This window comes from Podarcis vaucheri (genome assembly GCF_965113315.1).
Source record: "Podarcis vaucheri genome assembly, chromosome: 5".
Taxonomy (NCBI): domain Eukaryota; kingdom Metazoa; phylum Chordata; class Lepidosauria; order Squamata; family Lacertidae; genus Podarcis; species Podarcis vaucheri.
This window is the reverse complement of record NC_138763.1, coordinates 75,245,525-75,268,816: the sequence shown is the minus strand read 5'-3', so window position 1 is coordinate 75,268,816 and position 23,292 is coordinate 75,245,525. Positions and strand designations below refer to the sequence as shown.

At 42.3% G+C, this 23,292-nt stretch overlaps 1 protein-coding gene and 1 long non-coding RNA gene across 13 annotated transcripts in view; one reads left to right on the top strand and one right to left on the bottom strand.

Moving 5' to 3' along the window:
* LOC309532295 (uncharacterized protein) overlaps window positions 1–23,292 on the top strand; it is a 472,441-nt gene that overhangs the window by 116,683 nt on the left and 332,466 nt on the right. For 6 of the 11 annotated variants that reach the window (XR_014219712.1, XR_014219713.1, XR_014219714.1 and 3 more), the window contains exons 1-2: window positions 11,262–12,068; window positions 17,551–17,603. The exons of 4 other annotated variants lie outside the window; for them this stretch is intronic. Coding sequence is in view for 2 of the 7 variants with exons in the window: in XM_082222532.1 (XP_082078658.1) it covers window positions 11,946–12,068; window positions 17,551–17,603 (176 nt within the window). In the remaining 5 variants the exon portion in view is untranslated. Of the gene's footprint in view, window positions 1–11,261; window positions 12,069–17,550; window positions 17,604–23,292 lie in introns of those variants that run through there. One more of the 11 variants, XR_014219699.1, reaches the window with a different exon arrangement.
* Window positions 8,588–13,339, bottom strand: LOC309532349. Of its 2 annotated transcripts, XR_014219793.1 has the most exons (4): window positions 12,132–13,339; window positions 11,111–11,254; window positions 10,063–10,198; window positions 8,588–8,715 (listed from the first exon to the last, which is right to left on the bottom strand). It is a non-coding gene; the product is annotated as an uncharacterized lncRNA (long non-coding RNA). The 2 variants fall into 2 exon arrangements; XR_014219794.1 differs by lacking the exon at window positions 11,111–11,254 and having other exon boundaries at window positions 12,132–13,330.

Here is a 23,292-nt window from a genome sequence, read left to right as displayed (position 1 = left end):
CTGTATAGAGATTCTCCATCTTTGGCTGCAGAGAATATAATCAATCTGATTTCGATGCTGCCCATCTGGTGATGTCCATGTGTAGAGTTGTCTCTTGTGTTGTTGAAAAAGAGTGTTTGTGATGACCAGCTTGTTATCTTGGCAGAACTCTATTAGCCTTTGCCCTGCTTCGTTTTGAACTCCAAGGCCAAACTTGCCAGTTGTTCCTTTTATCTCTTGACTCCCTACTTTAGCATTCCAATCCCCTATAATGAGAAGAACATCCTTCTTTGGTGTCATTTCTATAAGGTGTTGTAAGTCTTCATAGAACTGGTCAATTTCAGTTTCTTCAGCACCAGTAGTTGGTGCATAAACTTGGATTACTGTGATGTTAAAAGGTCTGCCTTGGATTCGTATCAAGATCATTCTATCATTTTTGAGATTGCATCCCAGTACAGCTTTTGACACGCTTTTGTTGACTATGAGGGCCACTCCATTTCTTTTACGGGATTCTTGCCCACAGTAGTAGATGTGATGGTCATCCGAACTGAATTCGCCCATTCCCGTCCATTTTAGTTCACTGATGCCCAGGATGTCAATATTTATTCTTGCCATCTCACTTTTGACCACATCCAACTTACCCAGGTTCCTATGCAATATTTTTCTTTACAGCATTGGACTTTCCTTTCGCTTCCAGGCATATCTGCAACTGAGCGTCCTTTCGGCTTTGGCCCAGCCGCTTCATCAGCTCTGAATCTACTTGTACTCGTTCTCCGCTCTTCCTCAGTAGCATGTTGGACGCCTTCCCACCTGAGGGGCTCATCTTCCAGCGTCATAACTTTTATATGCCTGTTGTCTTTGTCCATGGAGTTTTCTTGGCAGGGAAACTGGAGTGGCTTGCCGGTTCCTGCTCCAGGTGGATCACGTTTGGTCAAAACTCTCCACTATGACCTGTCCATCTTGGGTGGCCCTGCATGGCATAGCTCATAGCTTCTCTGAGTTATTCAAGCCCCTTCGCCACGGCAAGGCAGTGATCCATGAATGTGGGATAACTAACTTCATATAACCAACATGCTTAAGTCTAATTGATGCATGAATTGATGCATGAAGGGGTTAATACCATAGAATAAGCAGTCCTGCCAGGCTTAGTGAGGTCACTTCCCCTTAGCATGGGAGGAAATGGGTAATCAAGCCTGTTGTTCAACCCCCAGTCTACCAGAGAAGCTCAGCATTTGAGGAGCTCTGAGCTGATTGCTGCAGTTCAGAATACATAGCTCTTACAAGCCACTCTTGATTTCCTACACCAGTAATTTAGGAACTTTCAGCACTTTGGAGCTAAACTTAGTTTACTGCCTGTGCAACTTTTTCTGAATGCTGTATGGAAAATCACCTGAATTCAACCTTTGGATAGCTTGTAAGTAAACCTTTTTTTGCGTGCCAAACTCTGTTTTTTTCTATGCTGAGGGAAGAGGAGAACTTTGGAAGAAACTAACAAGGGCATATTTTAAAGGTCTAACAGCCTATATTTTAATGCTTTACTTGCTGCATATTTGGTTATTTTAAATCTCTGCTGGGGTTTCACTCACCAAAGAGTACTTGCCCCAAACTTGGATCTTTGCATCTAGGAATTCTCCCTTTATATCTATATTTTTCCTTGAACCAACATAAACAAACTCATACATGAACAGCATTGGCTACAGGGGTATTGTTGCAAGGGACAGGTGCTCTGACTAGGAGATGGCTAGGAGCTTAGAGTGACAAAGAGAAGGCAAAAAGTAGGAGTGTGGCTGTGGCATCAGGTGTGTTCAGCTGCTTCAGGTGGATGCTTGATTATAAGAGGCTTGTCATGTTTTCAGAGGAAGAACATACATGAGCACTTGAAATAAAAAGAACATACCTGAGTACATACCTCATAAAACATCTGTTTTGCAACTTGGATTGTTTTTTTTTTATTGTACTAATGGTTTTACATTAATTGCAATTAAGGTGTTTTTTTAAAAAATGAAACACATCTAACATTAAAAAATGTAACATTTGCCAACTATTAGTTGTTCATAAGTAGTTCAATTTTACGTCAGAGAAAGAACATTCAGCTTAGTGCTGTTCTGAAAATTTCTGCCTTTTTTACCATTCTCCAGTGAAAATTATTAAAGACAAGAGAGAAATTCATTGAGAATTTCATGATTGGGGTACAGTGGTATCTCGGGTTACAGACACTTCAGGTTACAGACGTTTCAGGTTACAGACTCTGCTAACCCAGAAACAGCACCTTGGGTTAAGAACTTTGCTTCAGAAATCGTGCAGCAGCAGGGAAACAAGTGAATGAAAGACAAGATATGGAAAGATTGATTTGTTTTTAATTGTTTTTACTTTTTTCGTATTTTGTACTCTCTTTTTTCTTTTTCTTCTTCTTTTTTTCTTTTTTCTTTTTCTTATTATTACTATTGTAACTTCTTTTTTATTTCTGAAACTTTAATAAATATCTTATAAAAAAAGAAAAGAAATCGTGCAGCAGCAGTGCAGCGGGAGGCCACATTAGCTAAAGTGGTACCTCGGGTTAAGAACAGTTTCAGGTTAAGAACAGACCTCCAGAACGAATTAACTTCTTAACCCGAGGTACCACTGTACATTGTTTTTGGTGCACTTTTACTTGACTTTTGAGGTGGCCAACAAGTGTTTGCAGGTGTTCTTTCATTTATTCTACAAATCATCACTCTTGAAGCCCTCCCAGTTGCTCATGCAATCAAAGCCCAGGGGAGGACATCCCATGAGTTAATTCCTTCCATAGAGCTTTTTCAGATCAGGAACATGAGCAGCTGGGAAGGCTGCAGAATGCTAGAGAAAAGTTTACCAGATGAAAAAACGCATACACCACCCTTGGTCACCTCACAATAATAAGTTATGCTCAAAACCTCAAACTGACTGAAATTCTAAAGAAATTCTCAAGTGCTGTGAGAATGAGACAAAAAAGGGGGAAGGCATTTTACAGAGGAAGAAAACTTTCAAGAAACTGGAGGATAGGCACAGCACTAATTCACACTATATGGCACCTAACTGTGGATTTCGTAGAACAAATCCTGTCATTCACAGTAGTTGAATATCTGACTCACTTCAGAAGGGTGAGCTAAAGTTACAACTGTCCAACCTACTGATCAAAATTAACATAGATACTATGGATTTTTACCCTTCTTTTCCAAGTATCTCTCACAGGGCAGAGGTCAGTGGCAATGAACAATGGGGGAAAGGTCTGCAGAAAACCTGGTACTCCCAACTGGTTCAAATCTCTCAGAAATTCTGTAGACTATTGGCACCACCAAGCCTCCCAAGTAACCCAAACGATTAAGATATCAATAGACTATAGTTTTTCAAGAAGTCAAAAATGGACTTCCCCTTTTTTTGAGAATGAACATCTGTACCTCCACAAAACCTCACAGCAAGCAGGTCATCAGCAAAGAGGAAAATCTCTTCAGCTGAAGACTTTACTAATGGCCCAATCTCTGAAGCAAGGGACACGGAGGGTAAAGGTCTTGGAAACTTAGACACTGGAGCAACTCTGCAATAGCACATTAGAAGGATCTGACAAAGGCTCTGTTCTTGCCTTCATAAAGGTTCCCTGGGCCACACAGTGACCTTCATTTCCCATTCATAACAGGCATGGAAGAAGTGCTTGTCCATAATTCTTACTTCAAGGACATTCACTGAATAAGGTAGTGGTTTTCAACCAGTGTACCGTGGCACCCTGGGGTGCTTTGAATGATGGTCAGGGTTACTGCAGGCAACACTGGCCTCTGTCCCACTTTCCTTTCCTTCCTCCTCTGATGCCATCTGCCCTTCTGCTTCCCAAAAGCTTGCACGGCTGTTTGTTGCAGCAATCCTGGCTACAAGCTTCCCGGGTGAATGGTGCCTCTGGGGCTGGCCAGGGGTTGCTGTTTGCCAGGAGCTGAGGTGACCGTGGAAAGAGGAGAGGAGGCTGAGGGAACACTCCACAAGGGAGGATGTTTGAAAAGAGGTGAGGGGCTGCCGGCTCTGCAGGCAAGGGGTGACATAACTGGGCTTCTGAGCCCCACAGGGGTGCTGCAGAAAGAATGTAGCTGATCAAGGGAGCTGTGGACTCAAAAAGCTTGGAAATGTCTGGAATAATGTATTCTTAAGTTGCTATGACAAAAATGATTGTGTCATGCTTTACACATCTCAGTTTGTTTTGAAAATCATTCTGAATATGTGACTGGGACTTCATTTTCACATTATTTTGGACCACCCTGTTAGAACTGTAGTTATCAGATTACAAGCATTGCTTTTATTCCCTAGAGCCCCATCAGGGTGAAGGGGTTGGTAGCAACAACATAATAGCAATGCAAAAATGTGGCCTTACAGCCTAATTCACTGGGTGATTTATTTATTTTTAATTTGGAAGAGACTACCACTGGGTTCAATTGGGCTTGCTTGAGAGTAAGGCAGCAATCCTATACACACTTTCCTGGGAGTAAATCCCATTGTACTTGATGGAATTTCCTTCTGGGAAGACTTGGGTGATGCATGTCTGTTTAAGAATACACAGTACAGGATTACACCGTTACATTTCAAACAGCTGGTTTGCTTTCAGGCGCTAGTCACTACTTAACCATGACTCTGAAATCTCTTGACAGAATATCATGGGCTGTTTCTTACACTGACACTTTTACACTAAAGTTTATTTTCTCAGCCTTATGCACATTTCACCTACTGTTTATTACAGTATTTTCTCTATCAGTGCAAAGTAAAAACAAAGAACCTAAAACCAATAACTATCAAGGCACAATTTTAAAGATACATGCTGATATACAGGAAAAAAGGAGGAAGGAAAAGAAATTATAATCTAGTTGTGTATTGATTCTGTAAACATTCGCAATGAACGCCAAAATGCATGGATGTTTCAGCAGTGCAATTTGGGATGAAAAACTGGATCTGTCGGGATCCAAGTTTTGCACAATATGTTATTGGGAAAGTGCACCCAGGGCATCCATTTTCTATACAAATAGTTATTTTTAATACTCTATTTCCTAGAATTATAGTGGACTTTACTTTTCCCACAGAGAGCACTAAGCTAGCATAACAATGAAAGTCATTGTGGTTTATTTACTGGCTGATACTAGGTGCTCTACTTCCTCAGAGGGAATTTGCATTTCAATGTTTTTTGTTGCAATTGTTTTAATAACTGGCAATACTTATCCCGCAGCAATTTCACTGGTGTGTAGAAAAGATTGGGAGATGGGTTCCTCCATACAGACAGCACATGGACATGTCAGAATCATGTTGCTGTTCTGATGCATTTGTTTGGGGCAAGTCACATAAGCACTGAGGCACAGAAATTTCTGGCATGAACATTGTGGAATAGGTCACACACTGGTGTCAGCTCTTAAGGCAGGGGGAAAGTGACAGTGTTCATCTAATGGTGTTTAACAGAAAGCAAACTCTGCCTGTACATCTTTAGGAGCAGACCAGTTGCCCTAGCATAACCTATGCACTGTCATATGGCTACATGAAAGGATAGGAGAAGAAACAGATGTCAAAAGACAATTTTATTATGAGCAATATGAACAGCTGTACAAAATACAGTTGTGTAGCCTAATAAATGTTGGCTTATTTTTCCAGTATTTTCAGTCTAGTGCCAGATAAATACACAGAACAGAGCTTTGCTGTTACCTGTATTTTGTATTACATTACCTCAGGGAATTAAATTAAATCAGGGAAGAGCATGGAGTTATCTCTGTATGTGGACAGCTAGTTTTGATTGTCTGTTGTGCCTTGAGTCAAGAACAGTGCGAGAGCTAAAAGGAATTTGGGGGCAAAAAATTCTCAATCAAATTCTCCTAGCCTGAGTTTTCTTGCTGAAATTTACTTCTGTTATGCTCCCCACAACAGATTCTCAGTGATGTATTGCTGATATAATTAAAAGGTATTTTATTAGAAATGAATGTTTTAAAGGAGAGTTGGTAGATCCATCACACCACTACAATTCAATTTTAAAAATATGTAACTCTTGAGGTTGAGTTTCAAAAAGGAATTGTGAAAATGTGAAAATGTTTGCAATTCTATGTGTCAGATTATTTCTGAAACTTTGCTGAATTTTGAATACATTTGAAATTTCTTTAGGGCTCTAAGGATCAGTAAATAACTTTGCAGTCAGTTCTCTTGTAACACTTTCTTCTTATGGTGTATTTGACTTACTGGTAACACAGAGAGAGGTAAGCTACAACCCAATAGTTTCACCATATCACATTTTTCAGTACAGCAGGATAACATGAATTAGGACTTGAATTAGGTACTGTTCTCTGTAGTTCTATTGCTTGGGTTTCCCCTATCTCCTCAAAAGTTTATCTAAATGGGACAGGGCAGGAATCCATTATAAATGGATTTCTACATGGAGTATGGCATTTCCAACTTGTTCAAGCTTTGTCTCCTCTTGTATTCAACACCCCTTATGTCCAAGTCACTTATGTGTTATTGCTGTTTTGATTTTAAAGCCTGACTATATGCCAACCCACCCCCATATATGTATAATATGTATAAAACAGTCAAGCTCCATGCAGTATTATATTCCTGCATCAAAATATTAAGGAGATGTCTGCTGTTGTGGTTTCCAGAGGATTAAATTGGTTTCTGTGATCATCCCACCTCTGATACACAGGCTTTTTTCTTTCTTTCTTTCTTTCTTCTTCTTACATGGTTCACAAACCTAGATATCCCTTTCCACCACTCCAGAGGGCCTTCTGGCAGTTCCCTCACTGCGAGAAGTGAGGTTACAGGGAACCAGGCAGAAGGCCTTCTCGGTAGTGGCGCCCACCCTGTGGAATGCCTTCCCATCAGATGTCAAGCCAATAAGCAACTATCTTATTTTAAAAGACATCTGAAGGCAGTTTTTCATGTTTAATGCTGTATTGTGTTTTTAATATTCAGTTGGGAGCAGCCCACAGTGGTTGGGGAAACCCAGCCAAATGGGTGGGGTATAAATAAATTATTATTATTATTATTATTATTATTATTATTATTGCTTCAATTCAATACAAGAAGGCCTTGTAATGGGGCATATCTGGAAGACCACTACCACTGTATTTTGAGGAGGAATGATGTGCCACAATCTCCCAGTTAATGCCCCAAAGGTACCTAAAAGCACAGACCCAGACTTGGCACTTGCTCATAATTATAATATTACAATTTGTAGACTAGAGTTCTGAAAGAGTTGGTCATATTTTGCTAGAATCAGCAATTATTATAGAAAGGTCTCCCTACGGGAGATGTGGGGCCACATGCTGTTTAAAGGTAGGGCCACCTGGTTCTTAAAGTGCTCTGTAGACTAGCATGGGAATGTTCCAACCGTCTCATCATTCTCTCTCTTTGTAATCAGCATTTTGTTTTGACTGTTCCTCAGACCTTGCCGGACATCAGCATTGACAGGGTCGTAGGAATGTGACTCAAACGCAGATGATCAAGGGTCACCAGCACTACCAGATAGTATAAAAGGCTCATGTCCACTTAGGTCCAGTGAGAATTTCAGTGCAGACCTCACTGGTGATATCGGGTGCTGCACACATTACCTGTGAGGAGTTTGAACCTGTGGTCTGCCTTGGAAGAGAGGGGATTCTCCAGCAGCAGAAAGGGTCATAAGATGATATGAGCTTCTTGCTTTGTTCTTTATTTTCCTAATCTTTTAAATAAACCTGTTAAAGAGCAACTCTGGTGGTAGAATCATAGAACTGCAGAGTTGGAAGGGACCCCGATGGCAATCTAGTCCAACCCATGCCTTGCAGGAATATGCAGCTGTCCCATAAGGGGATCGAACATGCAACCTTAGCATTATCAGCACCATGCTCTAACCGACTGAGCTATCCCAATGGCTGTCTGAATCCAAAAGAACTACAGTGGTACCTCGGGTTACATACACTTCAGGTTACATACGCTTCAGGTTACACACTCCGCTAGCCTAGAAATAGTGCTTCAGGTTAAGAACTTTGCTTCAGGATAAGAACAGAAATCGTGCTCCGGCGGCGCGGCGGCAGCAGGAGGCCCCATTAGCTAAAGTGGTGCTTCAAGTTAAAAACAGTTTCAGGTTAAGAACGGACCTCTGGAACGAATTAAGTACTTAACCTGAGGTACCACTGTACTACCTTTGGAAGCCAAAACCTTTGGCAGAACAGGTCCCAAGGACAGCCCCTTATAAGAACTGTGCTATGAGGGGGAGATGCTCTCTTTGCTGTTTGTGTTATTTTTGCTGCCTTTATCCCTTTCATACACAGATGGATGAATCAATATTGGGAAATTGGGAAAGTTGTTATTTATGATGACCGGCAATAATGCACTGGCATGGAAGCGAGCGTTTCCACTGTTGCCGGAACATTCAAAATGCTAGTTCAGTCTTCAGATGTAATGAGGCATACAGTAATGGGACCACTGAAGTAAATAATGTGCTTCATAGCCCACTCCTGTTGTACTATTAAGAAGAGAAGGATTCATCTCTTTTGCACTCCATGCTCCACCGAGTAAGTAGCTCATGTTCTCTCTAGAACTCCCTGGCCAAACTCCCCCAAGCAGAGATGACATAAAGATTTAAAAAACACCTTCTGAATACATGTAATTTAAAGTAATAATTTTTGTATCTCGTGGAGTTGTTGTAGTGCTATGCAGAGTAGAACAAGTTCAATTGAAAACAAAGAGGTGCAGTAGCTCTTCCTATGAATGGAATAGCTCCGTGGAAATGTTCTGAAAGGGAAAAGAGGTGTAGGTCAGTAGAAGAACACAGTAGAAGAACACAAGGCTAAGTCCCTGGCATCACCAGGCAAAGCTAGAAAAGACCCTTGTTTAAAACCCTGGAGAGTTTCTGCCAGTCAGTACAGGTAACAACTGACTGAGGCACATCTGAGTGACACGCAATTACCATGCAATCGCAGCACCAAGCCTGGAAGTAGCCCAAAATGTTGTAAAGATGTGATGAAAAGGTTCAGAAAAGGGCATTAAGGGTCAGCAAGGGGAGGGTTTTTTAAAAAATTATTTAATCATTTTTCCGATACAAACAACCTCAAACGACATATACAGGTTAAGTACTTAATTCGATCCGGAGGTCCGTACTGAACCTGAAACTGTTCTTAACCTGAAGCACCACTTTAGCTAATGGGGACTCCTGCTGCAGCCGCACCGCCAGCGCACGATTTCTGTTCTCATCCTGAAGCAAAGTTCTTAACCCGAGGTACTATTTCTGGGTTAGCGGAGTCTGTAACCTGAAGTGTATGTAACCTGAAGCATATGTAACCTGAGGTACCACTGTACAACAAAAACAATAATAACAATAATAACACAATTTGACAATTCAGATTTGAATTCACTGTTATACCTATGACTACACCTTTTTAACAATATTTTCCCACCTCTCTCTCCTCCCCCTTCTTCCCACCACTATCCGCCTTATCGCTTAAATATTTGTTCCAGATTTCTTCATATTTATCCATTCTTATTTTGCGTCGACATGCAATTCATTCGTATGTAGCTAATTTGTCCATATTATCAATCCATGTGCTCAATGGAATCTTTTTGGGTCAGCAAGGGGAGGTGTGGCAGAGCGGGCTTACGTGCATTCCGCTGATGCACATTGGGGTCCAGAACATAACTGTCAAGTGCTGGTGTGGTTGCTCGAGAGTAAACAGGCAAGACTCTGGCTCGGTGTTGAGGCTCTCCCTAGCATTCCCTGTGCCTCTTCTCCACTTCGCAGGATTTTCGGAGGCTTCCTATAACACAACTGCCCTTCCATCTCTCGCCTCTGAGTTGATGGCAGTTCCCTGACAATAACCCCCGCGCAAAACGGGGATTGCCTGTACAGACAATACAAATATGGAAGGATCCCTGATCCCTGATCCGATTCAGCAGGAGGGTATATTCCTAAAGACAGGAATCCAGCAATCTCTGGAATGTTTGTACCCACTGGTACATAAATACCATTCTAATGTTATCCCAATCTGTTTCCACCCCTTAAAAATGCTTCATGTTGGTGGTTTAGAAGGAACATAAGAAAACAGGAAGCTGCCTTATCCTGAGTAAGACCATTGATCTATTTACCTCAGCCTTGTCTACATTGATTGGCAGCAGCTCTCCAGGATTTCACACAGGGCTCGACAGGTGACAATGGCACATGAAGTTAACGTCTCCCTTCCTTTCGTTTCGTTTTTTCAACTGGAATTTCTGTCATTTCAATCTGTTGTAGAAGAGATGTGTGAACAATAATAGTTCTGTGACTTCAAGAAACTTCCTCAGTCCATCCCTATAACTAGGGATGTGTGAAAGCTTCCTGATAAATTTTTGCTAACATATTGAAAGCCCTATTGTCTTTTACCTGCTCTGCGGTTTTACACGCAGAAGAGTCTAAACTTGCTATGAATTTTCTTCTGGTGCCAAGAAGGGATGCATGAAACCCCATTGAGAGTTCTAATTGAAAATTTGGCTTTCATCAAAAATTCTTCAGAGGTTTCACCTAAAGATGAGCTGTCAAATTCTCTTCAAATATCACTGCATGCTAGTCGTGGTTAGGAATGGATGGATCAGTCTGTTTTCAGACCATGTCAATTTCAGATGTAGTTGTTCATCAGGTTGCTTCATTCCATTTGTGCATTAATGTGTGAACTTTAAAATAAAATACAAAAACTCAAATTTAAATATGTTTTTGACACATTTAAATACATATTTTATCTCAGTGTTAGCATTTCTAGATGTACTATATTCTAAAGCATGCATGCTTAATGAAATTTGATACATTGTACCAAATTTCATTTCACCAATACTACATCTCCCCCCCCCCCTTAGCTTAAAAATATACGGCAAAATTCAGAAAAGTGAGATAGCACTAATTCATGGATTAGTCCAGGAGCTGCAAATTAGGTCAGTTCACTTAAAAATGCAGACCAAATGAGATTCTCCTCTATCACTGTGCATGAAACCAAAGATAAAATATAATTTAAGCTGAATAACTTTCCTTAGTTGATCTGTCAGGAAAATATTCTGCACACCATCCATCAAGCAATCTGTGTGCTCGGCACTGCAAATCACCCTCCTGCTCTCTCTAACTTTCATATTTAAACAAAACTCCTGCAATGCAAACAGCCAGCCGTACCAGATGCTTCGACACAGATGTTCTGTCCAAGCATATTGCCTTGGTGTTCCAAAAGCATTATCTTGAGTCCTCCCTCAACGTGACAGTTGTTTCATTTCACCTGTTGGAAGCCATCTTCTTTCACAGATGGTTATATTCAGTTCACTGACAAAATATGCAAATGGCGATGGGTTATATCTACCTAGTCCGCGCTATTATCACCCAACGCTGCTGCAGCTTCCTTCCAGCTCATCCAGTTCTGCAAATCCTTGCCCTTTGTGGAAGGGACGAGTTTGCCAAGTGCCCAAGGGGGTCTATTTAGACCTGAATGTCTACTGACATGGAGAGATGACATATTGCTGCTATAATTCTGAGGTGTGAACCCACCAGGCTGGAAAGGATTAGCAGAGAATCCTCTCAGCTCCAGGCCCAACAACTGAACTACTCTCTTTGCTCAAGCTGCTGGCAAGGAAACAGAACAGACCAAAGCAGGTCAGCAGCCCAGGGATTGGCTCTAAGCTGTCATTAACTGTCAGCCTGCTCAAAGGCTCCTGATTTAGAAACTAACATAGGAGGTAGAGGAAAGTCAGCATTATATCTATATTGTATTGTGCTCGTTGTGGTGAAATCTCTAAAACCAATTTGACTCATCTGGTGTGAGCGTTTCAGCTAATTCCAAATATGCGTATTTATTTCCTACACTGATATGCCACCACTCTGCCAAGCACTCAAGGTGTTTTATGTTTTATAATAATGGCCTGCAATCTCAGAAGACGGGATACAAATGGGAATTTGATGAGAGGAAGAAGGAAACTAAGCTTATGCAGGTGTCAGTGCTTTCATAGGATTACACATCATGAAGTCCCATAATGGCCAATGGAATGGTTGTTGTGGGAGACAGTTCTGGGAGGGGGAGGAGCCAAATGGCAGTTGCTCTGAGGGCTTCTGGCTGTGTCATTTCTCCATCTGCCTCATCCAGGTGTGATGGCAGCTGATGAAGGTGGTTTTGGGAGAGGAGGAGCAAAATAGCAGTTGGCCTTACCTGAGCTAATGGAGGATGCCTCACTTCACTCTCTTGGAAGAAGCTAGTTGATGGACACAAGGATGCACAGAAATGCTTAGTCAGACTCAAGGCTGGGGAACTTGCGACATTCCATATGTTGTTGAGCTACAGTACCCATCATCCTGTCATGTTAGGTGGGGCTTATGAGAACTGGAGAGGCTAAAAACTTCCATAGAGTCTCAGGTTTTCTACTCCCTGGTCTAGACTTTGACAAGGTTGCGGTTTATTTAAGACAGAAAATTTTGCTGATTTTGGCTTGTGTCACTGAAGCATTGTGACATGATAACCACTAGGTGCAAAAAGCTGCAACAAGCAGGGAGATGAATTTTACATATTGACTTGAAGTAACCAGGGAATTTCCTGGCTTCCAACTTCTCAGAGGGATGATGGGATGTGTCCAGCAATATTTGGAAAGCCACAAGTTCTCTATCTCTGCCGAAAGATGTAGGATTATCATACCCTAGGGGTCGGCAACCTAAAGCCCATGGGCCACAAGCGGCCCATGGGGGTCATTTAACCGGCCCATGGACCCCCGCTGCCCACTCAGGGACAGCCTTCCGCAATGCTGGCAGGCTTCCCATTGGCTGCAGGAAGCTCCTGCAGCCAATGGGAAGCTGCACACGTGTCCTCCGCGCCGGAAATAGCGTTTGTGCATGTGTGTGTGCATGCGCACTCCGGCCCACTGCGGTGTCTGCAGGACTGTGAACTGGCCCAAGCCACAAAAACTTTGCCAACCCCTGTCATACACTATACCAAAAAATGCTTAGTTTTAATCAGTGCTATTTTTCTAGAAAAAGAGGTGCCAGAACTCACCATGAACGTCTCCCATGTTCACTTATAATGGCAATGGCACCCACCTGAGAGCTGCAAGAGCTGAGTTCCAGTGAGTTCCTGCTCAAAAAAGTCATTATTTTAATTACCATGTGTTGTCACATAAACCTTAGGAAAGTGGCTGTATAAGTTTAACCTTACAATGATGCCAACAAAAAGTTTTAAACATCACATTATGTCTCGAAACCAGAGACTGCTGGATCGGGGAAAGGGCAGAGTTTTGTCAGATTAAAAGTGACAATGTATTTTATAGATAAGGCATTTTTAAAAAAATCTCAAATTACCTTTCTATAATCTCTGTAACCTTTACCCTCCATGACTCTTATTTCCATCCTTTACGTTTTTAATATCTTGACCTACTGAGAGAAAAGTTCAAATTCTCTGCTGGTTTTTTAAAGAAGAAAAATTCTTTTAAATGCTGGTGGGAAAAGATTGCTGCAGTGTCATCATTCCCTCTGATTACAAGTCAATTTAGCATGGGTCAAAAATGGGTTTAATTTCCAAGACTGTGTCCCCATGTATTATGAAAGTTCAGAGCCAAGAGTGCTCAGCATTGCACCTCCAAACTACCCTTGTGATCATCTGAGAGAATGAAAATGTAAAAAGAAGGTACAGGTGAGGCTTCAGCAAGTGGCACAGTCAGGATTGAAAAGGTTCAAAGGAACATGGACCTTGGTAACATTTTCCTCCCTAAAATGTCAGTGGACTAATGACTTAATACCTGATTTGAGAAGCTGCTTCAGAGACTTGATGCCTCGTAATCTGATCACCCTGCACTCAATAAGGTGTCCATGAGTGCTATGGCTATCTGCTCCAAGTTTGGTCTGAAGCACATGAAAGGAGAAAAGTGGCCTTGAAGAAGCCCATAAAAAGCTAGCATGCACACACACACAAATGCAATTTTTTTGTGTGGAATTTATAATGTTGATGAAACAGATACAGAGCAGAGATGGACACAGCAGCTAATTCTGTCCCATTATGGATGTTGCTAGCATTTGATTATAGATGTGCCCTGTGGCATGAAATTACGTTTCAAAGGGTGCATTTTGTTCTGATTTGCGCTGCACTTATTACAACAGCTTTTACATGTATGTATTTTTTTATGCAGTGCTGCTTTGGGGGGGGGGGACAAAAGAAAAAAGCGCTGGCACCCCCATCTGGGTAAAAGTGCTGTGGGCAACAGCACAAAATGCCTGTCATACACAGAAAGAAAAAAGAAAAAAAGAGAGGTGGTGCTACTCTGTTAACAGCAAATACTGTCACAAAAAAGCATTGGCATCATGTGAAATATGTACTGTGTGCACATTTTGCCCATAGAAAATGCACTGCAAAATCTGGAGTTGTGAGCAATCCAAGTGGGAGATGTGTTCTGATCTGCAGGGAAGTTTGGAAGTGTTGAATCTGGAAAAGTGTATGATACAAAAAAAGAGACTAAATCTCTAACACAGAGCTACGAAATGTCAGATTCCCAAGCAAACCCACATTTTAGAAATAAGCATTTGCTTTTAGATCTCATACAAAACATGCCCTGTATTTATGCACTATGTCACAGGAAATTTGGGACCCGTTGCCTGTCAAATCCAGCATCCGATTACCTGACACTGATGATAGATATACTTTGCTCCCCATGATTGAACACAATTTCAAGCTTTGGGATTTTCATTAAACTATCTTTGAACAAAAAACATCTCCCTCCCCCTCAAAAAAACCTTCCTGTATCAGAGATAAGGATCATGGCAGAGTGGGCCTACATAATCTAAAGTTGGCAATGTCGTCCTACAACAGGTTTGCATATATTCATAAATATGTTGAGGCAGCCACAAGCTTCAAATTACCTGTTGTTGTTGTTTTTTAAGTATAACAAGGAATGGTTTTTACTGTTCCAGGAAATAAGCTTTTTAAAGTCTTCAGTCAACCACTGAGTTCTGTTGTGAAGGAGATCAACAGCTAAATAGGTGTGAAGGGATCTTCTAACAGCTGCTAACTTTTATATTTTTTCCAGAACCAGACTTTGGCTGGATCTAGACACTTAAAAAACGGTTTCAGGAAAACATGTTGTAAACGTCATAATAGGAAATCACGTTGCTGAAAGACGGAACTCCACAGCACCATCTGGTGTCACGGTGTTATAACACATTTAAAACACTCCCCACCCCTTTCTTTTTAATAATGAAGATGAGTCCTTGATCACTGCAGCATCACCCAAATCCAGACCTGGGATGGCACACCAACTCCATGGGACTGAGGTGTCTTCAGCCCCCTCAATATTTGTTGGAAGGGAGCTGAGGAGGCCGAGCATGGAGCTGAGTTTGACGCAGCTTCAGAGGTTGGCTCCTCCTGAGCATGAGAGATGAGGAGCCACCGGCCATTGAAGCCGCCTCATCCTGGGCTCCACTTTCGGCCTCCTCCCAATGATGTGACATCGAACGTGTCGCACATTGCACACACAACGTCACACACATGTGATGCATCCTGGGCCCTCTCAATCTTGGGTGCAAGTTGGCACCTCTGCAGCCAAGAGTCCCTCTTGTCTGCTAGAACCAGAACTGGAGAAGTGCAGTATGCAGAAGTCCACAATGCCTATGTACTGTCTCCGGGATCAGAGACAGCATGCCTATGAATTACCAGCCACTGGGAAACTACAACAGGAGAGGGCTACTTGTGGGCTTCCCATAGTAGTAGTAGTAGTAGTAACAGTAGTAATAAATTTATTATTTATACCCCGCCCATCTGGCTGGGTTTCCTCAACCACTCTAGGTGGCTCCCAAGAAATTAAAAACAGAATAAAACATCAAACATTAAAAGCTTCCCTAAACAGGGCTGATAGTTGTTTATTTCCTTGACATCTGATGGGAGGGTGTTCCACAGGGCAGGTGCCACCACCGAGAAGGCCCTCTGTCTGGTTCCTTGTAACCTCACTTCTCGCAGTGAGGGAACCGTCAGAGGGCCCTTGGAGCTGGACCTCAGTGTCTGGCCTAACGATGGGGGTGGAGACGCTCCTTCAGGTATACTGGGCTGAGGCCGTTTAGGGCTTTAAAGATTCACACCAACACTTAATTGTGCATAGGCATCTGGTTGGCCACTGCGAGGCGTTAGATGGGTCTGTGGTCTGATCCAGTAGGGTTCTTCTTATGTTCTTAAGCTCTGTTGACCATGAAGACCAGAAGGGCAGGGCTTCTAGTATTTAGATCAGTCTTGGCCAATCCAGAGGCTTTGTTGGAACAGTGAGTTCCTCTCGTAGAGGGGATTAGGTGGGGGGTGTCACAGGGAAAGGTGTAAGGGGATAACCTTTTATGTAACTCTCATTGAGTAACAATGAAGAAAGTGAAGGCAACTCAGTTGCCCTGCTTCTTCCCCACCCCTTTTCTTTACAGTTTGTAAAAGGCAGTGTTGGGTTTGTTATAAGCAAAGTTTGTCAGTTAATGGAAGAAATCTATGTTAAAGAAATCAAGCATCCAAGAATCATCATTCCTGTTAAAAATACCTTGGCTGTTGTAATAGGCTATATATGTTTAACATTCCTCTTTCCATCTGTGCACGAATAGAGCTCCTATGCCAAGACAAGGGGAAGCAGCCATAGCTCATTGGTATGGCCGAAACCTTGCAGGCATGGGAGCCTAATTCAATTGCTGGTATCTCCTGCAAAAAAATTCAGGTAGCAGTGTAGGGACTGCACCCTATGCTCAGTTCCCAGGAACTGTTTTGCAGGAACCAGCAAGCCTCTCCAGTATCACTGCCAAGAAAACTCCATGGACAAAGACAACAGGCATATAAAAATAAAATATTAAAATCACAATAAAACCCTCAAACATTAAAAACTTCCCTGTATAGGCCTGCCTTCAGATGTCTTCTAAAACTCCAATAGTTGTTTAACTGTTTGGCATCTGGTGGGAGGGCATTCCACAGGGTGGGTGCCACTACCGAGAAGGCCCTCTGGCTGGTTCCCTGTAACTTCACTTCTCACAGTGAGGGAAAGACCCTTGGAATTGCTCCAATAGGACAATTTTTGTCCAGATGGCAGCAGAGAAGAAGAGATTAAACCCATTTCCTGCTACCCCAATGAAAACTGCCCCTTCACCTGCTATTGCTACTTTAAAATAAAATAAAAAAGATTGCTGATACATTTAGCACCACACCTACTTTGACCCTTAGTCACAGGCTTCCAGCCTCAATAAAAGGTTCGATCCCAGTTCAAGTTTTATATTTCCTGACAATTCTCTCCTTTGTGTTATATATTTAGCCTTTGGTCCAAACAGTTATCTTTTCTTATATGATACATTCTGCTCCACTGATCATTCATCTTATACGATGATAGAGACCTGGATGGTGTTATTGCTTCAGTTAAACCTTTGACCTGGTTGAGCTTTAAGTAAATTGTGACTCTCCCTTACTTGGTATTTTAACTGTGTCGGTCACATTAACGTTTTAAAATTAAAAAAACACCCTTTCACTTGTTTGATATAAACATGCATCTTATCCCTGAATAGCCATAAGTACATTGTTCTGATCTAATACACCAGTGGCACTTTATCCCTCTTTTCCTTTTAACTGCTCTTCCCCACTGTAGCTGAAACAGAAGTGTAAAATGCTGAAATACTGCTATCAAGGTCAACAGTACCAGTAAGTATTGTGCACACAGAGAAAATTGGAAGTGTCCCCATTATGTAGGTTCATATGGAGGATATGATAGAATGGTAGCTTTGGCTGAGGATAAAAATCAAGTGAAAATGATACCCCTTGAAGTGTCTAATTGCATCATTTCATTTGTAATCACTGACCTTTCTTCCTTGCACAACGGAGAAGAGATAGGAAGGCAAATTCCTCCTTCCTCCTACCCTGCTTCATTTGATTTGGTGCCAGCAAAGGATTATTCACTCTTGGCCCCATCCTGGGCCCAGTTACAATATTGATGTTCAGTGCATTTCACTTGAATGTTTTTGAGCTTCATGGTGTTTGGTTTTATGTGAAAGCAAAGGATACCAAATAATATTCAAAAGGAGGAAGAAAGGACTTCCAAGCAGATATTGAAGGTTTCATTGACTCTGAACACACGGTAAGGTTTTGTTGGGGGTTTTTCAGCTGTCAGTAAAAATCTATATTGATATAAGAAGGGCAACAGCTGCAAGCTATCTGCGTAAAATACTTAGTCTGATGGCTTGACAAGAAATGACATTTGTCACATTTCCTCATGCAGCAGTAGAAGGAATCATGAGACATGAGTTCATTCTTTGTGATTTGATGATTGTGGCTACCCCAAAGACCCTCATGTCTCTGAAAACTGGCGGACAGCAACTTATATCACCTGGGCCAAATCTGCCCCATAAATTGTATCTTCTGTCCCTAAATGGCTTGCTTCAAAGTAAAAAAAAAAAAAAAAAAGTATGCACAAGCAACATTTCTAACAATAAGATTGGCAGCAGACCACTGGAGTGGAGGTGGAGCATAGTGAGTGGATCCCTCCTCCCTTGAAAAAAAAATTGCCCTCCAGCAAAATAGTTCATATGTGCATGCATGCTTGCATTCACTCTGTTTATGTTGTTGTCAGCTGACCTTGTTGCTTGGGTGAATTGGATTGGAACAATCACTTAGCTTCTGGAGTTCAGAGGCTTTATTCATGTAGGAACTATTTACAGGAGGAGCGGAAATGAGACAGAGAAAATATCACATATTGTCTGGAGAGAGCAACAAACAAAATGGCTCAGTTTTTTGGAGTGGACAAACAGTGCCCTTGTGTGGTTTAAAGTAACACATGCATTAACTGGAAGCTTAAGAGAAGGAAATGTATTTGCTTTTCTCCAATAGTCGTGTGTTAGTGTGAGAGGAAAGGATCTCTGTCTCTCTGTGTTAGATGTGTGTCAATTACTGTGTGTAAATGGCTCCACCCACCCACCAGTATTGGCCACATGGCCTCCAAGGAGCAATCCACCTCCACAAGTGGACCATGGACCAAAAAGATGGCTCACTTTTAAAAATATAGCTCCTTGAGGCTGCAGCTGTCTTTCTGAGTTGATCCTATCATTTGTGGCACTAGAACACAGCTGCCATGTTCAGAATCAGATATGCATAAATAAAATATATAATGTGTTTATCTCCAGCCAGAGAGCTGCAGCCAATCATGATTTTGGGAGTTCTGTACCTGCATGATGCATGCATTTTCAGAACTCATGCTTGCATCATTTTAACATTTTTTAGGCTCACCCATAAAATCTCTTAGCTGTACTCCGAAAAACATGCAAAGTGTCCCAGTGTCTGTCTTAACATGCTTAAACAGAACCATACTTGTTGAAGTGGAATTTGCGGCCAAGGAGTGTGGTGGAGTCTCCTTCTTTGGAGGTCTTTAAGCAGAGGCTTGACAACCATATGTCAGGAGTGCTCTGATGGTGTTTCCTGCTTGGCAGGGGGTTGGACTCGATGGCCCTTGTGGTCTCTTCCAACTCTATGATTCTATGATTCTATGATTCTAAGAGGCAGGGAGTTTTGCCCTGCTCCTCACTCTCACTCTCTGAGACAATGTTTGTAGTTTCCATATATTTTGAAGATGATGCCATAAAGGCCCAGTCATACTGTTCTGTAATGATGAATTAAATAATATCCCCTGGGTGTCATCCGTATTTTTAGCTGTCAGTTCCTTCTACCCTCCAGTTGCCTCTTCTGTGTGCTGTTTCTCATGAAGACATTAAAGGAGGTTTAGAGATCACAGGAGGCCTTTAGTTAGAGCAGCAGATAATGATTCTCAATTAGTTCAGGTAATGGTAGTTATCAGCATTTTGGAGGAAATGGAGCTTGAAATGTTTTGTGGATGAAAGGTGAGCGGGATCTCACAAAAGAGGGGAGGAAATGCTCCCTCCTGTTTATGCATGCGGTTTGTACAGAGATATTTCATTTCCTTGTACAATCTTTTGCTGGAAACAGTAGTTTATTGTTGAGTGACTTTAACATCGTTTTTTAAAAAGCAACAATCCTTAAAGAATTGTCTTAAGGAAAATCTACTGAATCCAAGAGGACAATGCACTCACAGAGGACAATGCACTCTTTGAAGGGCTGACCAGTCCTCTGTTTCCAGGGTAGGCAGATTTCAGACTTGCAGGATATATGTTGGTTTTGTGATTTGAACACCAAGGTCTACCAACCAGAGTCATGTGCAAAATTGTGGCATGTGGAAGTGCAGGACACAGTACTAAGAAGCGGACTGCCCCTGAGCTCAGCCCTGTTGGGGATCTGAGGTGAGATAGCCACAAAGTGGAAGTTGCTCCTGGTTCCAGTCACCACACAGCGGCTGCTTAAGGTATAAAACAGTTCACTGCTGCAGAAGATCAGGCTTCAGTAATACAGTTCTGGATACTGATACAGTGGTACCTCAGGTTACAAACGCTTCAGGTTACAAACGCTTCAGGTTACAGACTCCGCTAACCCGGAAGTAGTACCTCGGGTTAAGAACTTTACTTCAGAATAAGAACAGAAATTGTGCATTGGCGGCGTGGCAGCAGCAGGAGGCCCCATTAGCTAAAATGGTACCTCAGGTTAAGAACAGTTTCTGGTTAAGAACGGACTTCCGGAACAAATAAAGTTCTTAACCAGAGGTACTACTGTATATACATACAGCTTGTAGGTTTTGCAGATACAGATACAGATATATATATATATATATATATATATATATATATATGCAGGTTTTGGTGTCTTCGGGTGTCTTCCCGTGTAAGAGTCGGGGTGTCTGTGCGACGTTTCGACGAGGTCTCACTCGTCATCTTCAGGCTGGTGCTTTCGGCTTCTTGTTACTGGAACAGAGCAGAATCTGGTGTTTGAGTTCCTATAAATACTGTTGAGGGGTGTGGTGTATAGCCTCCAACGTTCTGGGCAGAGAGGAAGTTCCTAGATTAGTGTGCCTTTTCTTCTTTTGTTCCTTAATTACTTGAGGGATATCTTGAGTGATTTCATGAGTGATATTCTGAATACCACTGGGTGGGTCATTAAGTGTAGATTAGTTGCTAAAGCTTTCGTGTCTTGACCTCTTGAGCTTGTGAAGAGTTTTTCTGAGAAGATGGCTGTGCTGCATTTAGTTGTGCTCTGGCTTGGCTTCGTGTATAGGGGCGAGCTGTGGTTTTGTGCCTTGTGCCAGCCAGATCTGTGTAGGGATTGCAGGGGGGTGCAGCATCCGGAGGTGCCACTATAGTTTGGCTACTGGATGGAGTCTGTAATATGTCTGTGGAGAGGGTCTGGGTTTGGGTCTGGTGTGGTTGATTGGTGACGGTGTTCTGTGTGCCTCTGGTTCTGGTGTCGGTTTTTGTGGGGAGGGCTAATTTCCAGATGTCTGGCAGGCGGGACGTGTCGTCACGCTTGTTCATGTTGTGAGGGTGTTTCTCTATCTCGATGGCTTCCATGATTATTCTCTTGTGGTGATGTTCCATGTTAAAGAGCAATTTGGAATCTGCAAAATTAATTTCGTGTCCTGTTTCTTTCATGTGTTGGAAAAGAGAGGAAGTTTTTTCTTCTTTTTTGACGGCATTCTTGTGTTCTGCGATACGTGCATTTATTCGTCTGTTTGTTTGTCCAATGTACGTGGCTGGGCAGACTTTGCAGGGTATTTCATAGACCCCTTGGTTTTCCAGCTGGATTTTGTCTTTTGGGTTTCTGAGGATATTGGCTATTTTTTGGTTGGTGCAGAAGGCTGTTTTGATATTGTGTTTATGGAGGATTTTGCTGATTTTGTCTGTAGTGCCCTTGATATAAGGAAGGAGGGCCATGCCATTGTTTTCTTCTGTGTCTTGGTTTTTGGGGGGTGTTTCTTTTTGGATTAGCTTCGTAACCCTGTTTTTCTGGTATCCATTGGCGATTAACACATTTGAGAGATTCTGTAACTCAGTTGTCAAGTGGTCTTTGTCAGCCAGGCGTTTGGTTCTGGAGATGAGAGTCTTGGCTACGGAGTTTATTTGTGCAGGGTGGTGGTGTGATTGTGCATGTACGGAGTTTATTTGACGTCCTAATCTACAAAAAACCTGATGGCTCCCTAGGACACACTATCTACCGGAAAAAAACACACACCAACCGCTACTTACATGCACAATCACACCACCACCCTGCACAAATAAACTCCGTAGCCAAGACTCTCATCTCCAGAACCAAACGCCTGGCTGACAAAGACCACTTGACAACTGAGTTACAGAATCTCTCAAATGTGTTAATCGCCAATGGATACCAGAAAAACAGGGTTACGAAGCTAATCCAAAAAGAAACACCCCCCAAAAACCAAGACACAGAAGAAAACAATGGCATGGCCCTCCTTCCTTATATCAAGGGCACTACAGACAAAATCAGCAAAATCCTCCATAAACACAATATCAAAACAGCCTTCTGCACCAACCAAAAAATAGCCAATATCCTCAGAAACCCAAAAGACAAAATCCAGCTGGAAAACCAAGGGGTCTATGAAATACCCTGCAAAGTCTGCCCAGCCACGTACATTGGACAAACAAACAGACGAATAAATGCACGTATCGCAGAACACAAGAATGCCGTCAAAAAAGAAGAAAAAACTTCCTCTCTTTTCCAACACATGAAAGAAACAGGACACGAAATTAATTTTGCAGATTCCAAATTGCTCTTTAACATGGAACATCACCACAAGAGAATAATCATGGAAGCCATCGAGATAGAGAAACACCCTCACAACATGAACAAGCGTGACGACACGTCCCGCCTGCCAGACATCTGGAAATTAGCCCTCCCCACAAAAACCGACACCAGAACCAGAGGCACACAGAACACCGTCACCAATCAACCACACCAGACCCAAACCCAGACCCTCTCCACAGACATATTACAGACTCCATCCAGTAGCCAAACTATAGTGGCACCTCCGGATGCTGCACCCCCCTGCAATCCCTACACAGATCTGGCTGGCACAAGGCACAAAACCACAGCTCGCCCCTATACACGAAGCCAAGCCAGAGCACAACTAAATGCAGCACAGCCATCTTCTCAGAAAAACTCTTCACAAGCTCAAGAGGTCAAGACACGAAAGCTTTAGCAACTAATCTACACTTAATGACCCACCCAGTGGTATTCAGAATATCACTCATGAAATCACTCAAGATATCCCTCAAGTAATTAAGGAACAAAAGAAGAAAAGGCACACTAATCTAGGAACTTCCTCTCTGCCCAGAACGTTGGAGGCTATACACCACACCCCTCAACAGTATTTATAGGAACTCAAACACCAGATTCTGCTCTGTTCCAGTAACAAGAAGCCGAAAGCACCAGCCTGAAGATGACGAGTGAGACCTCGTCGAAACGTCGCACAGACACCCCG